Source organism: Muntiacus reevesi, chromosome 13 (assembly GCF_963930625.1).
Source record: "Muntiacus reevesi chromosome 13, mMunRee1.1, whole genome shotgun sequence".
NCBI classification, from domain to species: domain Eukaryota; kingdom Metazoa; phylum Chordata; class Mammalia; order Artiodactyla; family Cervidae; genus Muntiacus; species Muntiacus reevesi.
In genome coordinates, this window is record NC_089261.1 from 15893879 (window position 1) to 15920246 (window position 26368).

The 26368-nt window shown below is 48.2% G+C and overlaps 1 protein-coding gene across 1 annotated transcript in view; it reads right to left on the minus strand.

The window, feature by feature from the left end:
* Nucleotides 1-26368, minus strand: part of KSR2 (kinase suppressor of ras 2) — a 419494-nt gene that overhangs the window by 89421 nt on the left and 303705 nt on the right. Inside the window, exons 6-7 of the mRNA XM_065904540.1 lie at nucleotides 14090-14159; nucleotides 9782-9865 (exon numbers count right to left, since the gene is read on the minus strand). Coding sequence (XP_065760612.1) covers nucleotides 9782-9865; nucleotides 14090-14159 — 154 coding nt within the window. The remainder of the gene's footprint in view (nucleotides 1-9781; nucleotides 9866-14089; nucleotides 14160-26368) is intronic.

Here is a 26368-nt window from a genome sequence, read left to right on the forward strand (position 1 = left end):
GCGGACACACCCCCTTCTGCATTCCCTTCTTTCGGCCCTCCTTCCTCCCCGACGCGGGGGTGGGAGATGGGGGTCTGACCACAAGCAAACTGGACTTGTGGAGCTCCTGCCCAGAAACTGTATGAGACAAACAGTTTTATGAGCAGCTCTGCCCTTTCCTTAATGGATGTGACCTGGCCCCCAGCAGCCCCTAAGAGCAGACACAAGCCTGGAGACTGGCGTGCGGCTGGGATCAGCAAGGCAGGCTTCCTGGATGAGGCACCATCATGACCCTTGCTGATGAAAACAAACATGTTCAAGTGGTTTGCCAGCGGAGTTGAAGCAATTTACGAAAAGTTTGCTCCAGGCAGCCTAAATCCCTGATCCTTTCTTTCGTCCCACACCGGCTCACTTTGGTTGAGCTCTTTGACCTTCAACTGTGTTAGAAAGAGATAGGCAACAGCCGAAATAAGCAAGGGAGATGGGGAGTATTAACATAGAAATCAGAACGAACACTCCAGCAACATAATGGACAATAATCGGGAAAACCCCAGCACCGGTCTTACCGTAAGAGGTCTCTATAAGGAAGCCATAGATTTATTACCTGTTGGAGACGCCTCCCCCAACCCCGCACCCCGCTTCCCCAAGAGAGGAGAGCGTGACCACAGAGTCTTCTGGGTTCCCAGAACCTGGGGCTGGGGCGGGCGGGTTCATCACAGACTCATTCATCATCTTTCGATTCAAGAAGGGATGATGGGAGAAGGCAGCAGGTGGGGGAGGAAAAGACTGATAGCTCTGGTCCAGGGTCAGGTTGAGATCAGATTCTCATCTTCTGCTTGTCTGGTTCAAGGAGAGGCAGAGTGGGGACTGGCAGCTGTGTGGCTGGTCCTTTGCCCATGTAAACTGGTTAAGGCTCTGGGATCTTGGATCAGAGGGATCAGTGGGTTTGAGGAGTGGATTCACCCACAATGAGACTTTGGGGCCAACTAGTTATTCCTGAAGTTATTCCTAGTTATTCTATTTTCTTAAAAACGGGGATAATAATAGACCCTACCCTCTCAGGTTGTTGTAAGAATTAAATGAATTCATGGATGTAAAGTACTTAGCAGAATGTCTGGCACTCAGCAAGCCCTTGATACATGATACCATGACCATCACTATCATCCTTGTATCCAATCCCCACCTCAACCTCCAGGAGAATTATAATCCACCCTCACATACAACTCTAATTGAACCGAACTATAATAGGTAAGGGGCTTCCCAGGTGGTGCTAGTGGTAAAGAACCTTCCTGCCAAGAAAGGATACATAAAAGACTTGGGTTCAATACCTGGGTCAGGAAGATACCCTGGAGGAGGGCATGGCAACCCACTCCAGTATTCTTGCCTGGAGAATCCCATGGACACAGCAGCCTGGCAGGCTACAGTCCACAGAGTTGCAAAGAGTCGGACATGACTGAAGCAACTTAGCACACATAATAGGTAAAAACGCATATAAGGGACCATTAATTCTCATGATGATTATTGCAAAAACTGAAGTGTTTCTATTAGTGGAAAAAATAAGTTTAGGCTTCAAGCTGGTGATCTCTGAAATGCACGCTCATAATTATATCCTGCCAATATCCTGCCCGTTGTACAAATTCCTGAAGCTTCCAGGAACTTCGCAGCAGCTGCAACACCAGCTCATCATTTCCCCAGTTTTGCAAGAGCTGGGAAAATTAGAGCACCCAGTGGCTCAAACCAACCATGGCTTACTTCCTGCTTTTATCTCCTTGTCACCTGTGGCTGAAGTCATTTTGCAAACACAGGAACATTTCAGATAAAACATTGGACTTTGAGGCAAGGACACTGGAGAGAAGGACACGCAGGGCAAGGAGGGCACCGAAGAGCATGTGAAATCCAAGCGAAAAGATCCAATAACAGAGCAAAACCAGATAAAGAAGTGCCAGTAAAATGGCAAAGGGACTGCTTACGTGAAAAGAATTAAGTGCAAGCATGTCTAGCCAGGCTACTGCGGGCAGGAGGAGGGGGAACTATGGAAAATGCATTAAAACACACTGGAATAAACTGGAAATAGTGTGCTGTTTCTAAACATCACTTTCTACCTTTCCAGGGAAGTGATTATGGCTCTCATGCCTACGGAAGCGGGCAGTGACCTTAATCGGAGCATGTAAAATGTTTCTACCAGCACAGACCTGCCTCCGCCAACCTGGGTCACCTGGGACCTGGGAGTTTCAGTGCTTGACCCAGGGAAGTTCCAGGCAACCCGAGCAGTTTGATCATTCTATTGAATATTTCAGTAATGGCACTCTAATGCTGGCACTTAAAAGCTGAATAATGGATATACAGTCCCACTGACTGGGGATGAGGGATTTACGATATAAAACAGTGGTTCTCCCCCAAGGGTAATTTTGTGCCCCCTCCACACCGCAAGGGCCATTTGGCAATATCTGGAGACATTTTTGATTGTCATAGCTGAAGGTGGAGTAGGGGAAGGATGGAGTGGAGGTGTGTATGTGGAAGTAATGGTGTTAAACATCTTCAATGCACAGGACAGCCTCCCTACCACAAAGAATTATCTGGCTCAAAATGTCAAGAGTGCCAAGATTGAGAAGCCTTGTTACGAACCCTTTAACTAGTCTCCCAAGAAACTGGTTGGTTCAGAAAATCCCCAAAGAAAAATGGAGAAAAAGGACTACAGAAAAGTAGGAAATGGGCTAACTTTTCCAGAACTTCAACATTGCTTAAACCCTCGGAGGTGATCTGGTGAGTCTGTTTCTTTTCATATTTCATATTAATAGAGAATCCACTTCTGTAATGAAATAACTGCTGAGCATCTTACAGAGTCTGATTTGAAAGAATCATGAAATCATTAACGTGACTGAAGCACTCACATGTCTCATCACATCAAATGAACACAGTAGCCTCACTTTATATCAGAGAAGTTTAGAAACTTTTCCAGAGTCACACAGCTTGGAAGCAGCAGAACCAGGACCTGTTCTCTCTGGCTCCAGCGTCTGGATCGTGCTGCTGCTTTACTGTCCTAAATCGGGCTCCCTAGAAACAGATCCTGAGATGTGCAATCTGGCAAGTGATTTATGGAGGGGGTTCTACCGGACGTTCCTTAGCACGGTAGGATGGGGGAGAATCTAAGCAAGGACATGGTTGCAGGTGACTCTGGTCTCAGCCTGATTCCACAGGGGGCTCTGGGGTGTGAACTGTACCCTTGAGTCTGTCTGCCTGCAGGCAAGGAAGCTGGCCTTTTGCACACCTGCACCAGGTACGCCCTGACTGCCTGCCTCTGAGCCCCCTGGGGGAGAAGCTACAATCAGCCAAGGGCAAGCCCCCCGGGGAAGGTCTCAGGTTTGAACTGGTAGCACCGGCGTCCCTAAACGAGGTCACTGGGACTGTGCTCAGTGGCTACTAAGTTAATCATCCTATCTTCAAAGCAGAGGAGCCAGTACTCTGTGGTCCTAGAGGAAAATGAGTCTTATACATCTGCAAGGGGTTCTGATACCCGTACGGTTCCTGTCTCAGGCCCCAAGAGCGGGTGATTCAGAGCACAGCAGGATCTCCACCACTGCCCAGAGGCACGGCCATCCCGACACCACATTCTCCTCCCTGCACCGGGCCTCGTCCTGGCCGGCAAGCTGATCCAGGGTGGTGGGAGCTCCAGAGCCCAAGACCGCTTTCCCAGAAGAGTGGCTGGCTGGGTGGTGAGGGGTGCCTCCCCTCCACGGACCTGGAGCCTCAGGAGGCAACAGCAGGAGTCCTAGGGCTGGTACTGTGGCTGCAAAGCAGAACCAGTCTCCTCTCTACCCTGGACTCTGCCTGCAAAATATGCTCAGAGTAGGTTCGATTCCTGGGTTGGGAAGATCCCCTGGAGAAGGAAATGGCAATGCACTCCAGTATTCTTGCCTGGAGAATCCCAAGGACAGAGGAGTCTGATGGGCTATAGTCCATTGGGTCGCAAAGAGTCAGACACGACTGAGCGACAAACACTAAGTCCCGAGCCAAGCCTTTGTCCGTGCTCTTTCCTCAGCCCAGAACACTCACGCTTATGTGCAAATAGGAATTATCTGGGAAGCTGACTAAAAATGCATATTTCTAGGCCATACACCCAGAGTCCGGGTCAGAGTCACCTTGGTTCAAACTCTTATTTTCTAGAATACAACCACTCAAATCACCACTGCAAGTTTTCCTGCAAGAAACCCAGAAAGATGTGGAGAGGTTTCCAAGAAACCTGACCTCAGCCCCGCAGAAGTGTCCTTCTCTGGAAGGACCCTGAGAAGGGGGAAGGGTGCAGATAAGACATGACTGAGCCAAGGAAATCCATCAGCATCTTACTACAAAAGCAAACTTCAGCCAGCTGAATCCATGGTTATCAGACAATACATGGTCTGTACTGACAGCCGACCACTTAGAACTCAACTCCATTCTGTGCTCGTGAACCTATTAGATGAAAACGCCTCACTTTAGATAACTGCAAATTGCTTTCTGAGCATAATTTCCTATTAGTTCATTAATCTCTCTATTCAGAATGCTGGCAAGACAGCTGATGATAATTCCGGAGGAAGTGGGCACCAAACCAAAGCAGGGGGGAAAGGGATTAGACATTCAGAAGCACTCCGGCTTCCTGGGTGGAGGGGTACTCCCAAATTAATTTAATAACAGTATTAACTTTCACTTATTAAGTTCTTATAATAGGCCAGGTACCAGGCTAAGCATTTTCCCTTATTTAGTCAATTAAAAAAAAAACAATTTAGTAAAGTAGATGTCATTTTTTTTTTCTTTCTGTATAGCAAGAGGGCTTCCCAGGTGGTGCTAGTGGTAAAGAACACACCTTCCAGTGCAGGAAATGTAAGAGACCTGGGTTTGATCCCTGGGTTGGGAAGATCCCCTGGAGAAGGAAATAACAACCCACTCCAGTATTCTTGCCTGGAAAATCCCATGGACAGAGGAGCCTGGAAGGCTACAGTCCATGAGGTCACAAAGAGTCGAACATGACTGAAGTGACTTAGCACACATGTAGAAAGAAACTGAAGCTTAGAAGAGATTACACAGTTAGTGGTGAATCAGGATTCAAAGAGAGGTGTGTGTGTATCTGACCTGGGTTCCTAATCATAGCGTATCTTTTTTGACTCACTCCGCACACAAATATTTACTGGATGAATTTACTGGAGAGACCAGGACGAGCAAGACTCATGTCTACAGAGTGAGGCCAAGGGATGTCACAGCAGAAGAGACTGAAAAACAATCAGCAGAGACGGACCAACGTTAAAAAAAAAAACACTCATGTGCTAAAATAAGGTTTGCTCTTGGGAAACCAGTGTTTTCATATATAGAGCAATGGTTCTCGGACTGTGGTCCCAGGACCGGCACTGGCAGCATCAGCATCACCTGAGAACTTGTCAGAGACGCGATTCTGGGGACCCACCTCAGACCTGCTGAACTAGAGACTCCGGGGTAGGTCCAGGGAGCTGTGTTCTATTCAACTTTCCGGGGATCCTGATACACACTCCAGTTTGAGATCTATAATCTACAGAAATAAAATCGGTTCTGCAAGGGGATTTGGAGCTCACGAGAGCAGAGCTTCTCAAAATTAATGTGCACAAGAGTCACCGGGACAATCTTAAAATGCAGATTTGGGGGCAGCAGGTCTGGGGTGAGGCCTGAGAGTCTGAGTTTCTGATCAGCTTCCAGGTGCTGCTGCTGCTACAGGTTACAGGTCCAGGGACCACATTTGGAGTAGCATATGTCTAAGCCAGGGAGTTTCTGGCAGTAACACCACCAGAATTGTCCTAGACTTTTTAGTTGCTTAGTCGAGTCCAGCTCTTTGTGACCCCATGGACTGTAGCCTGCCAGGCTCCTCTGTCCATGGAATTCTCCAGGCAAGAATACTGGAATGGGTTGCCATTCCCTTCTCCAAGGGATCTTCCTGACCCAGGGATCGAACCTGGGTCTCCTGCATTGTAGGCAGGATTCTTTACTGTCTGAGGCACCAGGTAAGCCCTGTTCTGGGTTTTCTTTTTTAAAACAGGCAGGGATCGGGCGGGGGGTGGGGGGTGGAGAATCACTACCTTCGGGACAGATTTAAACCCAAGCCTCTGGAAATGCTTTAGGGTAACAGGAAATGACCCGCATCACACACCACTTTACCCCGCAAGGTTCCCAGTCAGGTTTAAGACCTTCCCTGAGCACACCAATTAAAACTGCAGCCCCTTCCCTGGCCCTTCCTGCCTCCCTTCTCTGCTTTGTTCTTCTCCTTAGCACTTAAGCATCATCTGAACAGATGACCCATTTCACTACTTCCTTTACTGTCTGGCCTCCCCGTCTCCACCCCCACTAGCATGTAAACTCCGTGAGGGCAGGGATTCTGCCTGTTTCATTGACTGTTGTTTCCCCTGTTCCTAGAAGTTTCTGTTACATAGTACATGCTTAGTAAACATAAGTCAAGTAAATGAACAAATAGCTCTGCCCATTTTTAAAATCTGCTCAGATGGCTAAGAATCTGCCCCGCAGTGCAGGAAACACAGGTTTGATCCCTGAGTGGGGAAGATCCCCTAAAGAAGGAAACGGCAACCCACTCCAGTACTCTTGCCTGGTGAATTCCATGGACAGAGAAGTCTAGCGAGCTATAGTCCATGGGGTTGCAAAGAGGCAGACACGACTGAGCAACTAACACTAGAACAGTTCCCGGCACACAGTACATGCTCAATAAACATTAGTAGAGTAAATGAACAAATAGTTCTGCCCATTTTTCTAACCAGCTCCCTCCTCATTCTCAGCGTTGCCCTCTGGGATTTTACTGGTTACTGACTGTATGCCCGCACTTCAGCTTCACTGAAGTTCATTTCTCTGTAGGTGTATCTTCCCCTAACCTCTTTGACAATGGGCTCTGTTTTCCTTTTCTGTCCTTTATCCAAATCTTTCCAACTAAAATTTTGCCAGTCTTTGAAATCCCATATAAACAGCCAGCCATCCTCCTCACTGTTAATTAATGCAAAAAAAAAAAACTGCAGAATTTCACTGATGGAGAAGTAAAATCAAACTTCAGCAGATGATATCAGTAATGCAAGCTCCTAATGGCAACACACTCCAGTACTCTTGCCTGGAAAATCCCATGGACAGAGGAACCTGGTGGGCTACAGTCCATGGTGTCGCAGAAGAGTCAGACACGACTCAGCAACTAAAGAGCAACAACAGCAATTACACATCAGAGAGAGCACTAAACTCTGCTGACATCAGGCGAGTAACAGCATCAAAGCTCCTGAGGCATCCTGAAGGTCTGTGGCTGCTACAGATTCTGCTTTCACCTTTTGGGTGGTTGTTCTAAAGTGAAAGAAAGTGAAAGTGAAGTCGCTCAGTCAAGTCCGACTCTTTGCGACCCCATGGACTGTAGCCTACCAGGCTCCTCTGTCCATGGGGATTCTCCAGGCAAGAATACTGGAGTGGGTTGCCATTTCCTTCTCCAGGAGATCTTCCCAACCCCAGGGATTGAACCCAGGTTCCCGCATTATAGGCAGACGCTTCACTGTCTGAGCCACCAGGAAAGTCCTAAGGGCTGAACAAATTGGTTAGATTAAGGGTTCCTTCCAACCAGGGCTTGGCTTGAATCCTGCCTCTTACAATTCCAGGAGGCATTTTTGTACCAGGTAAGAGTGGGGAGGAATGTTTGATAAAACGTTTGCCATTTGGGGCGAGGACCTTTCACAGGCTCCTTCCAACAGCCCTGTGGTGGGAGTGGGGGTGTGGGGGGTGTGGGAGGGGCGCTAACATCACGCCCACTTTGCAGGTGAGGAAACTTGAGCCCACAGTGAGAGTCCCTTCGGAAGGGCACACAGGGCGTTTGCGGTGCAGGTGGGACTCCAGCTCAGCTCTGCCTGCTTTAGAGCCTCGGCTTCTGGCAGGCATCCACCTCTCTCTTTCAGGTCCCCATCCCTCCCCCAACCTTCTGCAGGGTCTGAGCCTCTGCTCATTACTTCTAGAACAGAGAGAGCGTGAGCGAAGGCTACCTCAGACGTCTGCCTCTAGCGCTGAAAATTAAAACGGCTCAGGAAGCGTTCAGCCTCGCGGACTCCTGGCTGCGTCCCTGTCACCTAATTACCTGACTTCAAAGCCTCCGCTCGGCAGGTGTGAGGATGTGAAAGCTGCCGTCTCCCCCTCAGAATGTGGTGTGACTACACACAGAGGAGACGGACCCCGAAGTATCTGGGGTACCAGGGAAAGCAGACCGAAGTTCCACCTGGACCCGAAGGCATGGCTTTGTGCGTCTCAGGGTCAGAAAGAGCAGAGGCCGCCATCCTGGGGACTCACCTGAGACCAAGGTGGGGACGTGGGCCTCCAGACACTAGCACCTGGTAGCTACTGCCCCCACCCTGCCCCCGTGTGCCATGGAGTTTAAGGTTCCCTAGAGGCTGGAACTAATTAATCCTCCCCACAACTCCAGGAGGGAAGGGGGCTCAGCCTTGCCTTATCACTGAGACATCCAGGCTGCAGGGAGAGTAGGAACTCCTTCATGGGGCAAGGATGTGGGGAGGCCTGATGCAACTTGAATCAGTTCCCAACCTGGGCTGGACAAGGAAGGGGGAGGCTGGAGGAGAAAGAAAGAGTCCTACTTTTCAACTTAGTGGCTCCTATAAAGCAATCAGATGCATATTCATTTGTCACTTGATACAGCTGAATATTAATATTTTATAGACCAGAGCAGGTATGTAGTACAAGTTTACAGGAGGGAAGAGGAAGACCAAACAGAAAGGCATTTGTGACCTTTGACAGAAGAACCCTAAGCCCAGCACTGGGTTATGTCCTTTGGTGTTGATTTATTTGACGCTCACCGCCACAATCAGGCAGGTGTGATGATCATTTCTTTGGTGCAGATGAAAATCCTCACAACAGAAACGTGAGGCGACTCACCCACAGTCACTGAGCTGAACAGTGGTAGGACCAGGATGTAAAAACCTATCTCAGTCTGACTCCAAGGCCTACGTTGAGCATCACAGTCCCTCCTGCATCCTGCTGCCAGACGCGACCTGGGGTGGGTACATGGAAGCTGGGAGAGGTGGGGCTTGTGTGGTCTAGTCTTCTCGCCAGAACTCGAGAACAACATGATGCCACAGAAAGAACAGGAGTTTGGGGGGGGGCAGGGTTGAAGTCTTGACTGCCACTTCTTAGCCATGTGACCTCAGGCTTATCCTAGCGTTAACTCAGCTTTCACATCTGTAAAATGGGAAGAATCAGAACCACTTCCACCCAGAGAGACACCATGAGGAGAAAAAAATAAAGGGCAAAAGCCCTTTGCAAAATTGAACTCAGGGATTGGCAAACCATGGCGAAGAGGCCAAAACTAGCCATGGCCTGTCTTTGTACAAAGGGCTTTATTGGAATTGATAAATCTGTCGTGCTTACTTGTTTATATATTGTCAATGGCTGCTTTTGAACAGCACAGCCGAGCTGAGGGACCCTGTGGGCTGCAAAGCCTAAAATATTTACTCCCTGGTTGACCAGAGAAACAGTTAGCCGACCCCTGATTCCAGAGCCTGTGGAAATGCCAGTTCTCACTGTACACTGCAGACAGCACTCTGCGTTTCCAGCATAGACCGTCAGCTCCAGTTCTTACTCACAAGAATTCTCCTGACCCTTTCCCCAAGTACAGGTGTTCTTTTAGGGCCTATTGGCAAAAAACAGAGCAAGCAGCTCTCCTGAGAGCCAAGGAACAAAACCCCCTAAGCCATTTCAGAGTCCAGGCTGGCTCCAGCCTGACATCAGGCACTGTGAAAAGGCACTTCTGGGAACAGTCACTTACTTGCAGTTTTTACACTTGAGGCCAAAAAGCATTCCTTTCCCACAGACCGTGCATGTCTGTGACATCCAGTACTTGGTGGAAAACCTGTGAGGAAGAGAGAGAAAGTGTTCAAGGCCAAGGTGATGGTGACTGACCTAGCGCTAGAAGGATGACCACTGGAAGGAGAAGCAATGGGCTGTTGATTCCAGCCCCACTTCTTCCAAACTAGGTGACTTAATCAAACTGCTTAAACCACTGGAGTTTTGGTCTTTTCATCTGGAAATTGGGCATAATAACACTATTGATCTCATAGGTTGTTTGGAGGATTAGACAAGGTCACACATGTCAAGGGCTTTACATACGGCCTGGTAGACAGAAAGCGGTCACCACATGGGGTTGTGACTATATTATTGCCCAAACATTCAAAACAGTCATTCGGTCATTCAACAAACATGCCTGGAGGCCTACTATGTGCCAATTTCATTTCCAGGACAGATGAATGGGGCTGTGACTATCCTCAGAGAACCACAAAGCAAGGTGTGGTTTCCCTGGGAGTCTGTTCCCTATCACTGAGTTGAGCCTTCCCCATCACTGCTATTTACATCCCTTGGTTAGGGAGCTTCAAGAGGGAATCCCCCCAAAAAAGTGGAGATCCCCAAACTTCAGTAGCAGAGAAGAGGCCTCTAAAGGGAAAGCCTTTTCGGGCCAGCAGCTCACCTCCTTCCCTAGCCACTATCACTTGCTGCAAACAGAAGGCAGTTTGGAGGTTTCTGATATACAGCTAAGAACTAGCAGGAACAGAGGTGCATTAACTTCCGGGGTTCCCTGCTGTTGCCAGGTTGCTTTCCTCACCCAGAGATACCAGGCAACAGCAGAGCTGGGTAAAAAGTACTGAGAAAAGTACTGGGCTGAGAAAAGTACTGAAGGTTGCCAGGTCAGAGTTAATTTTCATTTTCAATTTTTGTCACCTTCAGCAGGAGTTGTATCTAATCTTCACTGCCTCACAGTGTCAAAATGAAAATTGGAAGTGATTATGTAACTTTGGTGCTTGAAAATTTTGAGGGCAAGCCTGCATCCCTGTGCTGTTCCATCTTGCCTGATTTGGGTCAGTCACTCTCTGAACAGAATGAGCTGCAGCCCGAAGCCTCCATGTATAAGCAAATAGCAATATTCTAAACACAGACTCTTGTGGCCAAGAAAACTCCCTTTCCAGTTTTGGACTGGAGGTTGGTTAAGTCCCATTTTGCCCCTTCAGTAGGGCCAGCAAGTTTGGCAGAATCTACTTTGCAGGATTTGGCAGCTCTGGGGAATGGCAAATGGGCTCGTGTCCCACCCACTAGCCGGCAGTGTGGGGATCAAAAGTATGAGTGGCAGATGGGAATTCCTTCTTTTCCAGCCCTCTCTTGTCCTTGGGATCAGCAATCCCTCTTCCCAAGAGGTGACTGAGGTGACTCCGAGGACAGGGGATGGTATGCGATTTTAATTTCATTTTTTCACGAAGGCTGGGATGAGTCCAGGTCTCTCTGTCCTGGCATGGAGCCGGGGAGAAACACAGGGTGAGACTGGAGAGTAACAGGGAATCCTAAGTGCCAGCTCCTCTAAGAAGATGTTCCTGATGCCCCAAATCACCAGATGATTTTCCTCCTCTTGGCATCAGCATTTAAATCTGAGGTACCACCAGATCTAATGTTAGGGTGCTAGAGTCTGGTGTCTCGGTTCAGCCCTGGAGAGGCCAACTGGGGTGGAGCCAAGTCAGTGGGTGAAGCTGAGCTAGGGGTGTGGCCAATCCAGGGTGGAGCTGAGATAGGGGTGTGGCCAATCCAGGGTGGAGCTGAGATAGGGGTGTGGCCAATCCAGGGGTGGAGCTGAGCTAGGGGTGTGGCCAATCCAGGGGTGGAGCTGAGCTGGGGTGTGGCCAATCCAGGGGTGAAGCTGAGCTAGGGTTGTGACCAATCTAGGGGTGGAGCTGAGCTAGGGGTGTGGCCAGTCCAGGGGTGGAGCTGAGCTAGGGGTGTGGCCAATCCAGGGGTGGAGCTGCGATAGGGGTGTGGCCAGTCCAGGGGTGGAGCTGAGCTAGGGGTGTGGCCAATCCAGGGGTGGAGCTGAGATAGGGGTGTGGCCAATCCAGGGGTGGAGCTGAGATAGGGGTGTGACCAATCTAGGGGTGGAGCTGAGATAGGGGTGTGGCCAGTCCAGGGGTGGAGCTGAGATAGGGGTGTGACCAATCCAGGGGTGAAAGTGAGCTAGGGGTGTGGCCAATCCAGGGGTGGAGCTGAGCTAGGGGTGTGGCCAATCCAGGGGTGGAGCTGAGCTAGGGGTGTGGCCAGTCCAGGGGTGGAGCTAAGATAGGGGTGTGGTCAATCCAAGGGTGGAGCTGAGCTAGGGGTGTGGCCAATCCAGGGGTGGAGCTGAGATAGGGGTGTGACCAATCTAGGGGTGGAGCTGAGATAGGGGTGTGGCCAGTCCAGGGGTGGAGCTGAGATAGGGGTGTGACCAATCCAGGGGTGAAAGTGAGCTAGGGGTGTGGCCAATCCAGGGGTGGAGCTGAGCTAGGGGTGTGGCCAATCCAGGGGTGGAGCTGAGATAGGGGTGTGGCCAGTCCAGGGGTGGAGCTGAGATAGGGGTGTGGTCAATCCAAGGGTGGAGCTGAGCTAGGGGTGTGGCCAATCCAGGGGTGGAGCTGAGCTGGGGTGTGGCCAATCCAGGGGTGAAGCTGAGCTAGGGTTGTGACCAATCTAGGGGTGGAGCTGAGCTAGGGGTGTGGCCAGTCCAGGGGTGGAGCTGAGCTAGGGGTGTGGCCAGTCCAGGGGTGGAGCTGAGATAGGGGTGTGACCAATCCAGGGGTGAAAGTGAGCTAGGGGTGTGGCCAATCCAGGGGTGGAGCTGAGCTAGGGGTGTGGCCAATCCAGGGGTGGAGCTGAGCTAGGGGTGTGGCCAGTCCAGGGGTGGAGCTGAGCTAGGGGTGTGGCCAGTCCAGGGGTGGAGCTGAGCTAGGGGTGTGGTCAATCCAAGGGTGGAGCTGAGATAGGGGTGTGGCCAATCAAGGGGTGGAGCTGTCAGGGATCATAATCTAAGAAAACAATAAGGGGCCCTTCTTTTTGACGTCTTTCTCTGTGCATCTCACTGCCTGATTACTGATGTGTCTATCATGTATTTCTCAAGGCTTCCTTAACCGTTTTCTCATTTGAGTCTTAGCAACTATCCTGTCAACACATTTCTTCAAAAACTGTTCACGAGATGCCATTCTGAGAGAGTTTGCCCGCTCCTGCCTCACCCCAGGATACCGTTAGGTGTCTGCCCCTGGTGTTGCCCACCTCTTATAGCCCCGCTCCCCTCCGTACTGTCATGGTCTGTTAACTGTCTATCCCTCCACTAGACTAGGAGCTCCCCAAGACTCAAAGCCTTAGGTGGTGCTCAGCGTTGCAGCCCTGGTTCAGATATTCTCTATAAATACTAGAGAAAAGAAACCATGAATGAGTGAACTCTACTGGTCACAGAGGCCTCAGTGCACAGAAAGCTCTCAGTCGTGCTGTCAAAAGAACGCAAAGTGCTGAGGTTGGTCAGCTTGTAGATTCATCACATAATCATTCAGGGCCTCAGTCTCCCTATCTGTCAAATGGATGTGACCACACTTGTACTACTCACCCCACTGAGTTTGTGAACAGATTGTGAGGATAACACGATAAAAAGTGAAAAGTTAACTTCATGTAACGGGTGACTTAGCAGACAAAAATTTCCCTCCTGAAAAAGGCAAGGGCGCTCCTGGAGAAACTGAACCCTGCAACCAACAGGGCTGGAGCTCTGGACTGACAGAAAGTAAGCATCTCTGACCTCAGCCTGCAACCTTGTCTTCTGGGTGCAGAGACTCAAAATTAGGACAAGCACTTGTCTCAACACTAAGCGGTTATTACATGCCAGGGCCTTCACTTAGCACTTCAATACGTTATCTCACTTAATCTTCATGACCACCCTATGAGTAGGCAGAATCATCTGCTGAGAAAATTGAGCCTCAGAGAGGTGAAGTAACTTCTTCAAGGGTGCAAAGCTTTACTAGCTGGGAATGGAATACAGGTCAGTCTGACTCCAAAGCCCTGACTTTTAACCACTAGGTGTTAAGTTCGTAAGAGCCAGGTGAAAAACAAGCAGGCATTTCATTGCCCTGCCACATCAAGGTTCAGCCTGGCAGAGGAGAGAAGGGAGGAGCAGGACGATACAGGAACGGGGGTAGAACACTCTGCCGAGTCTTTCTCCACCCCGGGGCCAGAGCCCCCAGCCGTCACCCTGCTAGGAAGGGCCCCCCCCACCCATGCACTCAGGAATCTAGCCTACCTGTGCTTGATGGAGTTGCCGAGGTCTCTGCGAGGGATCTGTGGGGACCAGCGCGGCACTGACAGTGTGTCTGCAAGGAGAGAAGACACGAGAAGGTCCTGTTACACAGAGAACTGGAAGTGGGGGTGGGCTCTCACCAAGCCCTGGAAGGAAGAGGCAGGCTTGCTGGCCTCAGGAAGGGCACTGGCCACCATCACTTGCTAAACCAAAGCGAAGTGGAAAACTGGTTTAGCTTCTGTTATCTTGACTCAAGTAAGGTCCCCAGAATGAGGCTTCCAGTTAGTACCTGGAAAGAAAGCAGTCAAGGGAGATTAAAACTGAACCTGGCTCCCATCAGCAAGCACTTACTGTGAGCAAGACATGTGCCAAGTGACTCACATGCCTGAGTTCGTTACATCCTCAAAACAAAGTTAGGGACTGTGAGCATCCCATCTTTACAGATGAGGAAGCTGAGACCTGGAGAGAGGAAGTCATGTGTTCGAGGTCACACACCTTATAGATGGCACACCAGCTGTGAGTCCAGGCTTAAGGGACCTAGAACACGTGCCTGTGCTTGCAAGGCTCTGACTCGACAGATTCCAAGTGCGGGTCATAAAACTACCACTCTCCTAGTTTTTGTTTGCCCTTGTACAACTTAATTAAGTTGACTTATTTGTTTGTTTAAACACATTCCTTCTCAAAGTAAACTCTATACGAAAAACCAGTATCACTTTCTGTATAAGTAACTATTTAGAATGTCTAACCATGTACTAACTTAAACTCACGCTAGAATATGTGATGGGTGGATGAATGGATGGATGAGTGGGTGGATGGATGTATAGATGGATGGGTAGATGGATTGGTAGGTGGGCTGATAGACAGATGAATGTTTGGTAGATAGGTGGGCAGATAGACAGGAATAGTGAGTCAATAGAGTCAATAGATGGACAGATGGGAAGTTGGGCAAATGGACTGGTAGGTGGATGGATGGACAGATGGATGTTTGGACAGCTGGGTGGATGAATGGTTGGATAGGTGGGAAGATAGACAGATGAGTTGCAATGTGGACAGACGCATAGGTGGATGAATGAATTGGTAGGTGAGTGGATGGAAGGATGGATGGATGGATGGATGGATTGACGGATGAACTGGTAGATGGGTGAGTGGATGGATGGATGGAAGGATGGATGGATGGATGGATGGATGGATGGATGGATGGATGGATTGATGGATGAACTGGTAGGTGGGTGAGTGGGTGCATGGATGGAAGGATGGACTGGTAGGTGAGTGGATGGAAGGATGGATGGATGGACAGCTAGACAGATGGATAATCTGATGGATAAATGGGAATGAGGAAGACACAATCAATCACATGGACTTTAGACTGGGTGCCTGTTTCCATCAGGGCTTTTCTCTCATGCCTTAGGCTACATCCCCAGTGACCCATTCCACCACTCCATCACTGAGTTCCAAGACTCCTGCCATAGCCTCTGAGCACCAGCCCCCATCTTCACTCCACTGCCTGGCTGCCTGCATCACCCTCCTCGTAGACCTCACAGGCCCCAGGGAAGTGTGAAACCACAGCAGAAATGAACTGGTGCTTTCTGTGAAGCCTCCACCAGTTAGGAGAGAGAAGAAGGAAGTGGCTGACCCACACGCCAGCTCTCATTTCTCAGGCCAGATGGATGGAGCCAGTTCCCCGTCCTCAGAGCTACAAATGCACGCCTCATTTTTCACAGCAATTGTTATGGAGTGGCGTGTTCATCGGGGAGTTGGCCATGTCTGAACCGATCAGGGAGCGTTTAACCCCAACCCATTCATGCCGCCCTTCCGTCTAATGGCACTGTCGACAGCCATCTGAAAGCTGTTTCCAAAAACCCCAATTCTGCCCTTGTAAAGCTGGGACCATTTCTGAGAGAACAAATGACTTTGTAAGTCCCAAAGGGCAGAGAAAACCCAGAAGAGAGACAGCATGATGTATCAGTCAGAATCACAGCCAGTGGAATCTCCTGCAGGTTAACTAAAAACTAGATGTCATCAAGTCCAAGCCCATTTTATAACTTGCTTCGACTTGTGGGAGAAACAAACAAAAAAAAAACAAGAAAGAAAAATAATTTTAAAGGAAAGAGAGCCGGGGACTGAAGTCAGATTTCGGAGGAAGGATTCTACCTGCTAACTCCTTACAATGCTTTCTCCAGGCCAGGAATGGGTGGAGGCGGAATGACCATGCTGGAGTGGAAGCTAGTACACTAGCTCAGATACACAGCCTCCTCGTGGGGAATCCACAAAATTATCAGGAGCAGCACCAATGGGGTTTCATCTCATGGGATGTTAGTAGCAGCTGTCTAGAAAGGTGTATTCAGAAGGATTCTGAGGCTCAAGAGGAAAGAGCATTGGGGTTGATTAGCAACGTCTGCCATTTTGTCATTGTTTAGTCACTAAGTTGTGTCCGACTCTTTGCGATCCCGTGGACTGTGTAGCCTGGTGGCTATATACAGTCCGTGGGATTGATTCCCCAGGCAAGAATACTGGAGTGGGTTGCCATTTCCTTCTCCATGTCTGCCATGGGTGGAGAACGAGGCAGTACCAACAAGTCTGCATATTTCTGCCACTCCTACAACGACAAGGACCACATCTTCCTCTTTGCATCACTGTCTCATAGCACAGCATCTTGGACAAAGTAAGCATGTAATACATGTTTGCTGAATCTGAGATTAGTGTCACAGAAAGAGTGAATATACTGAATATTCCATATGTGGTAGGCACTATTCTGTGCAGCTTATACCCAGAAGCTATGCCTCTGTGCAGTTGGTGTTCTTATGATTCCCACAGCACAAAGGAAGAGACAGGAGCTCAGAAAGCTGCAGTGACTTGCTAAAGGGCACACAGCTCAGCCCTGGTAGATCCTCAAGGAGTAACTCTGCAAGGGTTTATGAGCCTTCCAAAAGCCCCAGTCAGGGAGGTTTTGCCCCGAGGGAACATTTGGCATTGTTTGGAGATATGGCCAAATAACTGGGGTGGAAGAGGTGGTAGTGGTGGTGGGGTACTGGCATCTAACTAGGTAGAGACCAGGGACGCTGCTCAACATCCTATAATACACAAGACAGACCCCTGCATCAAAGAACTAACCAGACCCAAATGGCAATGGTGCCAAGGTTAAGATACCCTCATCAAGATGTTTTTCACTTCTCTGACTGTTTCCCCACCCCCGTCCCTCCCCGCAACATCTTGAGATGGTACTTGTGAAGCTCAACTCAGCAGAGAACAAATCCTCTTTTATTATAAGCACATCTCACCGCTGGATTCGTATCCTAGTTATTCTGTTATTCTCAATTACAGCACCTTCTCAGAAAAGCAGATGTAATTAAGTTTAGTAGTTTGGTTTCATTTCTCAATATCTGGTTGAAGGGGTGAATTTCGTCAATTACATTCAGTGGCTGCGACATCATTAGTCTCAAGCAATAATAACCTCCACACGGCTTCATCCGTGGGTGTGCAGATCTGAACTCTGAGATCTTCTCTTTACTTTCTTCATTTGGATTTCATTAAACTTGCCAATGCAAGCCTTAAAGCAAAGGAAAACTGTTTAAAAGGAAAATCTATGAAAATTCAGGCCTTATCATAACAGAGAAGGCAAACAGCATTTAGAGCAATTAAACTGATACAGAAACTTCTGTTTAACAATCAAAGTGCCTATTAAGATGTCTCCATAGCTGAACAAAAGCTTCTTTTCTACTCTCATTTTCTGATAACAAGTCAGGCAGACACGGGGGCAGAATTGTGACCATCCCTGTTGCCTTCCGTTCCAGAGGCAAGATACCAGGAAAACAGACACTTCTTCCCAGATATTTTCATTCATGGGGTATGGAAAACAAGAGGGTTGGAGGGAAGGAGGGCTCCTTTTCCCTCCTTTAGGTCCCACTGTTGATGCCCTCTCGGAAGTGCCTCTGTAGAGAAGGGAAGAAACCAGGAGACTTGGTCTTTGACACCTTGGTAGCCAGACAAACAGGACCCATGATAGAAGGAACCAATATCAATAAAATCATCACAGTAGGTAGAGCTTTAAAATTAAAAACTTGGGCTCTGACCTGGTGAATTTGAACTCAGGCTAATGGAGGAGTCAGGCATGGGGAACATGCTTGAAAACATTTACCACAGAGACAACATGTGAAGATGGGTGATGAGAGACTTCTCTGGAGGCCCAAAGGTTAAGACTCCACACTTCCACTGCAGAGGGCATGGGTTTGATTCCTGGTCAGGGAACTAAGATCCCACATGCTGCACAGTGAGGCCAAATAAATAAATAGATACATTAAAAAAAAAAAAAGATTTAACAGTTGGAGTGATTTAAAAATTTTTTAAATGACTGATGATAAAGCAAAAGAAAGGGAGGAAAAAGAAGAAGAGGAGAGAGATAAGAATAATGATAAGAATTTTTAAAAATGAGAAATAAGAAAAACAATAAATATGCCTTGTGTTGAGTGTTATCATGCACCAAGCACTATCGCCAACTAAGCCCTTCACATATGTGATCTCATTTTATCCACACACTGCATGCATGAGCACACGTGATGTATCAGCTGTTACCGTCGGTGCCACTTCACCAACGAGGAAATCAAGAAGGGATGCCATTTGTCCAAGGTCACACAGCATGTAAAGGCTAAGACTGGGTTTTGTTTTTTTTTTTTTAATTACTTAGCTGGGGCTCAATAAATGACAGCCAATTTCATCCCTACTTCACAGATGGGAATAGTGAGGCTTAGAAGCAGTAAGCAACTGTCTGTAGTTTACAAGTCACTGAACTGGGATTTAAACCACAGACAGGAACAAACTGGATGCTTCCCTTCCAGACTGCTCTCCCGATACATGGAGTTCAACCCACCCTGTAACTGTCCATGCCTCCTACTTCTGAGAAGAGTAAATGGAAGATGGCAAGCAGCCGGTTCAAACCTACCAAAGGGCCACAGAAGCTTGGAAACTGATGCCATGGTGTATTCCGAGTATCGTTCATGCCGTTGCTCAGTAAATATTTTGTTTAATTTTCCCACCCTCCAACCCCAGAGATGTCCACAGATAAGATGACCTAACAGGTAAAAAGAGACTTTGTCAGTGTGATCAAGTTAAGGATCTTGAGATGGGAGATTACTCTGGACTAGCCAGGTGGGTCTGATGTAATCAGGTGAAAGAGGGAGGGAGGAGAGTCAGAGTCAGAGAAGGAGATGTGGGGACGTGGAGATCTGCTGGCTCTGAGGATGGATAGAGGCCATGTGCCAAGGGATGCAGTGGCCTCTGGAAGCCAGAAAAGGCAAGAGAGCAGCTTCTCTCTTAGAGTCTCCAGAAGGAACAGCCCTGAAAACTCCTTCCTAACAGCACCGAGACTGGTCGTGGGCTCCTGACCTCCAGAACTGTGCAATGATACGTTTATGTTCTTGTAAGCCACTGAGCTTTGCTAATGTGTTACTGCAGCCACAGGAAACTGACAGAGCACTGCAAGTGCCAGGAAGGAATCTGGGGTGGGTATCGTGAACAGGAGAGTTAAGTCTGGGGGGAGACGTAATGTGATACATGTGATGAATGAAATAAAACAGGACTTTGGGGTTTGTGTTAAAACAATGGGAACCGTCTAGTACTCATCGGAAAAGTCCCTGATGCTGGGAAAGACTGAGGGCAGGAGAAGAGGGTGTCAGGGGATGAGATGGCTGGGTGGCATCACCGATGCAATGGACATGAACTTGAGCAAACTTCGGGAGATGGTGAGGGACAGAGAGGCCTGGCGTGCTGCAATCCATGGGGTCTCACAGAGTCGGGCACAACTGAGCGACTGAACAAGTATCTTAAAACAGAGTGGGATGCTGTGTGGGGGTCTTATACATATAAGCGCTCCCTCTGGCGGCCGAGGGAAGAACAGCCTGCCAGGCTTCGACAATAACAGGAGGGTCCCACCCTCACTCCAACCTCTAACTCCCCACCCCCGCTGGGGTCCAAAATATGAGCCCTGACCCTTATAAGGCCATTCATCTCCCAGGCCAGACTTTTCCCATTTGAGCTGTCATGTCACGATCTCACCTGCAGCCCTCAATTAAAAAAAAAAAAAATAACAACACACCCCAGGGACTTCCCTGGTGGTCCAGTGGTTAAGACTACAAGCTTCCACTGCAGGGGACTTGGGTTCTCTCCCTGGTCAGGGAACTAAGATCCCCATGCTGGCACAACACAGCCAAAAGTAAAACAAACAAGTAAATACAGATTTAAAAAATAAACCCATATCCCTCAGTAATCTGTCTACTGGCTGGCCCAGGAGCAAGGCACAGTCTTATTTCTTGTATGTATCCCAAATAAGGATTCGCCTCTTGGAGTTGTTTCTTCATTGAATCCTGACAACCCCACGAGGTTGTACCCCTAGTTCAGATATAAGGAAAATGAGGATAATTAACTGTTCAACGTCTTACTGCTAGTCTTTGGTGCACTTGAGACTTGACTTCAGTTTCCTATAAAAACCAAAGCCTTGCTTTTCACCCCCACACCATCCTGCCTTCCTATGCTATGTCTCTTGAGACAAGTGTGAAAATCATTGTTCAGATTGTGCATCCTTGAGGTGGACAGGGCCACAAGAAACCATCTACTGCAGTCAAGTCCCTAAACTCTGTTGGCTAGAAGAGGAGCTATCGTTTCCATGGAGATAAAGACTTCTGAGCACATAGTACTATTAATAATAATGGCTAACATTTATTGAGTATCTACTATATGACTGGACTCAGATTAAATGCTTAGATGTATTATTTCATCTGATCTCCTAACTCTTTTTTAGGCGAGAGAGCTGGGGTTTGAGCCAGGACAGCCCAACGTCAGGCCTCATCCTCAGAAATGCCACAAATGAAATGGAAGGTCCAGCTGCCCTTCAGCCTCCAGCCCAGGGACAGGACAGACTGAGAACTTAACAATGGTGTTGCACTCAAATTAAGTAGCAAATTCTTTAGGCTCCTGAAACTAATAAAACTTAGAGCATTCAAGCCACCAGCTAAAATCCCACTGATTCATCCAAGGTGCCGACCAATCCTTGACTAAAGCTGTTCACAGTATTATTCACATAGCGGGGAACAACTCTATTTGCTTTAATATCCAATTCAAAACATCAGATCTAAGAGTCTTTTCATTCTGTGCTATTGCTAAAGGTTACAGCTCCATGGTGCTTCAGGGCCAAATTGAGTTTCTCGGTGTAGATGGACATAATTTTCTCCCTGTGACAACTACAAGCCACTTCTCAAGATCGAATTTCATCATCTGGGGGCTCGTGATTGCTATGGAGGTGACCGGGGAACCCCTTAGCACTGGTGAGTATGTAGATGAAAGTGAACCTGGGTCCTGGGTCTTGCAGGGAAGCAATAAGGCAGAAGGGACGGACAGTGATAAAGAGATGCTTGGCGTGAGCAAAGGTTGTGCTGCTCACTCTTAAAGGAAGAGGCCCTTCAGAGGAGATTCTTAGGGGTCCCTGTGGCATTGGGGAAAACAAAGGGCAATGGTGAAGCCACCAGCCTAGAAATGGGAAAACTGTGGGAATGGAGGTATAGGGTAAACCAGCCTGCATGTATATGGGGTTCAAGCCACCTACAAGGCACCGAGTGTAGACCTATTCTGGAGACAGGGCAGCAGACTTCACTTCTGAATGGGAAGGGCCTCCAGGTTATCAAGCTGCCCGGAGAGTGTGGGACTTTGAAGTGAGCAGACCTGTGTTCACCCATCAGCTCTGCCACTTCTCAGCTATGAGGCCTTGGGCATTTTCACCTTTGTGAAAGGTGTCTTTCCTTGTCTCTGGCAAAAAAAGAAAGGTGGGGGAGTCACACTATCTCCCTCGTAGGAGGATGAAGCGGGTAATACAACTGGAACAGAGCTCAGCCGAGTGCCTGACATATGATTGTCATTCTTGTTCTTGTCATTGTCATCATCACTCTGCCTCTAGAATTAACACACCAGTTAGAACCTGACAAAGCTCTCCAGGGACCATGATTTAGAACAGAGGTTGGCAAACTATGACCCTCAGGCCAAGACTGGCCCATCTCCTGCTTTTATAAATAAAGTTTGATTGGCACATAGCCACGTCCACTCATTTACATGTTGTGACTGCTTCTGCATTTTAACAGGAGAGTTTGAGTAACTGAGACGGGGACAATGTGGGCCACAAAGTCAGAAGCTAATTATTACCTGGCCCTTTATTGAAAAAGTACGTCAAACCCCGACTAAGAGCTATGTAACTCATTTCCTTGGCTGGCTAGTGAGAAAGTACTTTTCTACTTTTATTGAGGTATAATTGACAAAACTGTAAGATATTTAAAGTATATAATGTGATGGTCTGATGTACGTACACATTGTGAAAATTTTTTTTTTTTCTTTGAAGCCAGAAGGCTCAGGTTGTAGACCCACTTCAGCCATTTACGTGGTGGGAATTCTCGGACAAGTGGTGTGCATTCTCCAAGCCGAAGTGTTCATGACCCACAGGGTGTCACCCCTCTGCTCACCTAATCCTAACACCGCATGGGGTGTGTTGTTTCCATGCCTATTTTACAGAAGAGAACAGCCAGGCAGAGTAGGACCAATAAGAGGTCCAGCCAAGATTCTAGCCTATCCCAGTCTCACCCCAAGCCTGTTTTCTTTCTAGCTCTCACTGTCTCCTGGTAGAATAATCTGTGATGAGGCAATGTCTCTGATTACATGCCACTGCTGAAATCTATGTCAGCTCATGGAGACAGAGGGGAAAAAATTAACCCTCTCCTCTCACTGCTTCTGTCCGGGTTAATTAATACAATTATCCGGTTGTCACTTCATCAAAGCAGAGAGAAGACCTTGAGGACGTGTAAGTTACAGTGGGAGAGGTGGTGGTGCTGGTCATGGCCGAGGGGAAGCGATGAAGTGATCTCCTGGGGGTGGCTCCAGGTGAAAGCCTACCTTGGTAGGACAGGTGAGCAGTGAGGGCGCTAAGCAATGTGAGTGCAGAGAGGGCTTATACGTGGGGCAAGAGGCAGAAAAGTGCAGAGGAGGTAACGGGATGATATCACAATGAGTTAGAGTCAAAGCTCTCCTCTATCACCTGTCCCTCCTGGCCCACGGCCTGGGTAAAAAAAGAAAAAATTTAATGGTGAAACCAAACTGGAATTACCTTCAGGATCCAGTGAGAAAACTAGATTGTATGTATTGTAACACCCCCCCTTCAGAACCACGTTCCCCTTTTCAAAGACCATCACCACTGCATGTCTGAGTCCCAGCAGGTAACTGCTGAGCTGGGATCCCCTGAACTGCCCATAAATTACATGCGTAGACAGAGGATAACATCACGCCCTCTCCCAGTAGACACGTGAAACGTGGAGTCATCACCCATGATTTATCTCAGCCCTTTCACGTGGCCTCAATTAAATTTCATTGCTGGTAAAGAAAGTGAAGATGGCTGAGGCATTTAATTACATTTTATAATGTGCTCACTGTTGAATTTATTAAAGTGTATCAGGGATTTTTAACCTCATAACCAAACAATGGGACACCCGGGTGCCACACGAGTAATTATCTTCCTTGTGGGGATGATAGATGGAGATTCTAAGACAGTAATAGTAGACTGAGGATGTGTGTAGGCAGTATGGGGGAAGTGGGGGCTGATAAGGGGGTGGATATGACAAGAAAATGAAGCAATGGGCCTCTAATTCCATAAGACAACACCACACAGATTGGACTTGGGGGGAGTGGTACTAATTATCCATTTTCCCTCAATTCTAAAAATGAGACCTATTAGAAAACCCATCTTCCTTCTCTCTCCCTGTATCCTTATTCCAAACCTTCCCCTTGGATTTCCCCTTGATATAATTTTACTCCTATGGTCTAGAAAGAGGAGAGGGATCATCTCCTTGAAATGTCAAAATCACTTTATATAATAAGATTTAAAAAACACAAAAAGGGAAGAATAAAACACTATCTAGAAATCCAAAAGAATCTCACCAGGATAGTGGGTCCATGGTGGTTTATTTGCGAAGTACTCAGGAAATTAATTATCAACAAGGAAATATGTGGGCTTCCCAGGTGGCACAAGTGGTAAAGAACTCGCCTGCCAATGCAGGAGACGTAAGAGATGCAGGTTCAATACCTGAGTTGGGAAGATGCCCTAGAAGAGGGCATGACAACCTATTCCAGTGTTCTTGCCTGGAGAACCCCATGGACAGAGGAGCCTGGCAGGCTATAGTCCATAGGGTCGCAAAGAGTCAGACACGACTGAAGCAACTTTAGCACGCACGCATGCAAGGAAATCTGTGCGGTGCTTCTGGAGGGGGTAGATAGTGGATCCCTTAAATACAATCCCGAGGGCAGACTTGATATATCACAGGACTTCTGTTATGGCATCTACTCAAATGACCAAGGCAAGTCAGGTGAGTAGGAAGGCTACACTGATCCCAGACCAGAGAGGAAGAAATGCCCAGTGCCTCTGAGAAAGCAGAAGGACAGCGCTGAGGGCCAGTCCTGGCCTGAAAACTGCCACTGGCAGCACTGCTGTTCCCCGGCTCTTCCTCAGTCACACTCACACCATGGATCTGCTCTTTTGCACCTCCTCCACCCTTCAAAGATACGTCTTTCTCCCTAGAACATTCTTCTGTATGTTCTATTCCCTCCCTACTTCTCTTAGTCCAACTCATGCCAACTCTCTCCAAGACCCAGCACAGGCATGGCTCCTCCAGGAAGCCCTCCTGGGATGCACAGGGTCAGACACACCTGCCATGCCCCTCCTGTAGCATCCTGCGCTGACTTCTCCAGGTCACTTGCTTTGTTGCACGAGAGCCTCTGCTAACACACCTGATCTCCTGACTACCCACTTGACCATGAGGTCCTGGACAGTAGGAGCTGTCAATTACTCATCTGTATGTGTTCAGAGTTTGGCTTAAAAGAGAGGTGAAGGGTTTTTCTTGTCTTTCCAGTTAAAATAACCCAGAAGCCTAACCCTATAAATGAAGGCTTCATTTCTCCAGGGCCCTGCAGCGCCTGGACCAGGGAGGGGGTCCCAGGAAGCCAGGTACTCTACTTTGCCCTGGCCACCCACCCATGGCTCTAGCCCCAGCTCTCAGGCTCTGGATGGGGGTTGGGACCTCAGCTAGGGTGGCTGACCAAATTGAAGCCCATCTGCTCAAAAACGGAGCCCACTTCCTCACTCAAACTTCTTCCCATGTGCCTGTCCAGGGCCCCATGGTTTCCAGAGCCACTGGAACATTTTCAGCTCCTCCTGACTCTCACCACTGAGTCCCCCTTGCAAGGTACATCAGTGTTCACATTTAGGCCTCTTAGCTACTGTGTCAAGGAGCTCTAGTATCAATTCCATTTTACAGGTGAAGAAACTGAGGCTCCAAGAGCTTAAAACAGAAAAGTAAAATGATCAAAAGAATGGGGTTCAGGGTTAGAAAGACCAGGGGTATTGTCCTGGTTCTGCCCCCAAACTGGGCAAGTTAGTTGACTTCTCTGAGCTTCAACCTAGGAATTGTAATAGCTAACATGACCCAGGCATTGCCCAAGTCAGTGGTGCCCCAATTGTCAGCACCCTGGAATTGTCTGATGCCTGCACCCCTCTCCTGCACTGTGATTTAATTTAGGGGTCAGCAAACTAAAGTGCAAGGGTCAAATCTGACCTGTAACCTGTTGTGTAAATAAAGTTTTATTGGCACATCAACATGTCCACTGTCTACAGCTGCTTTTGCACTCTAAGCGGCTTTTGCACTTATCAGAGCTGAGTTGCCATGATGGATACCTGATGGCCCTCAGAGCCTAAAATATTTACTATCTGGCTCTTTAATTAAAAGTTTGCTGATCCTCAATTTAATTATGCTGGGGTTTGTATGGCCTGGCTTTGAACATTTCAAAATGTCTTCACACCCTACTAATGCCCAGGTAAGCTTGAGAATCACTGGCCTAAGTGTTTCACATATATTAGCGCACTGATTCTTTATAACATGTCTGTTTCATTCCCTCCTGTATCCCCAGCAGCCAGCACAGGGACAGATACAAAGTGGCATCTCCACAAATATGGAAGAGAGAATGAATGAACGAAAGGAGAATCTACCCTGTGAAGTAGGTACTAACGATCCCATTTTGCAAATGGCAAGACGGAGGCTCAGAGGTCACCTGTGGAATATGTCCTTCTAAGATTTTAACCTAAAACTCCTGGACTGTAGAGCCCCATTCGTGAGCACTGTGGCCTCTCTTCAGATATTCAGAAAGGAGGAGAGACCAGCAGAGTGTCGGCGAGGGGGTCTTCTTGTGCACCCTCCTTAGGAGAGGAGC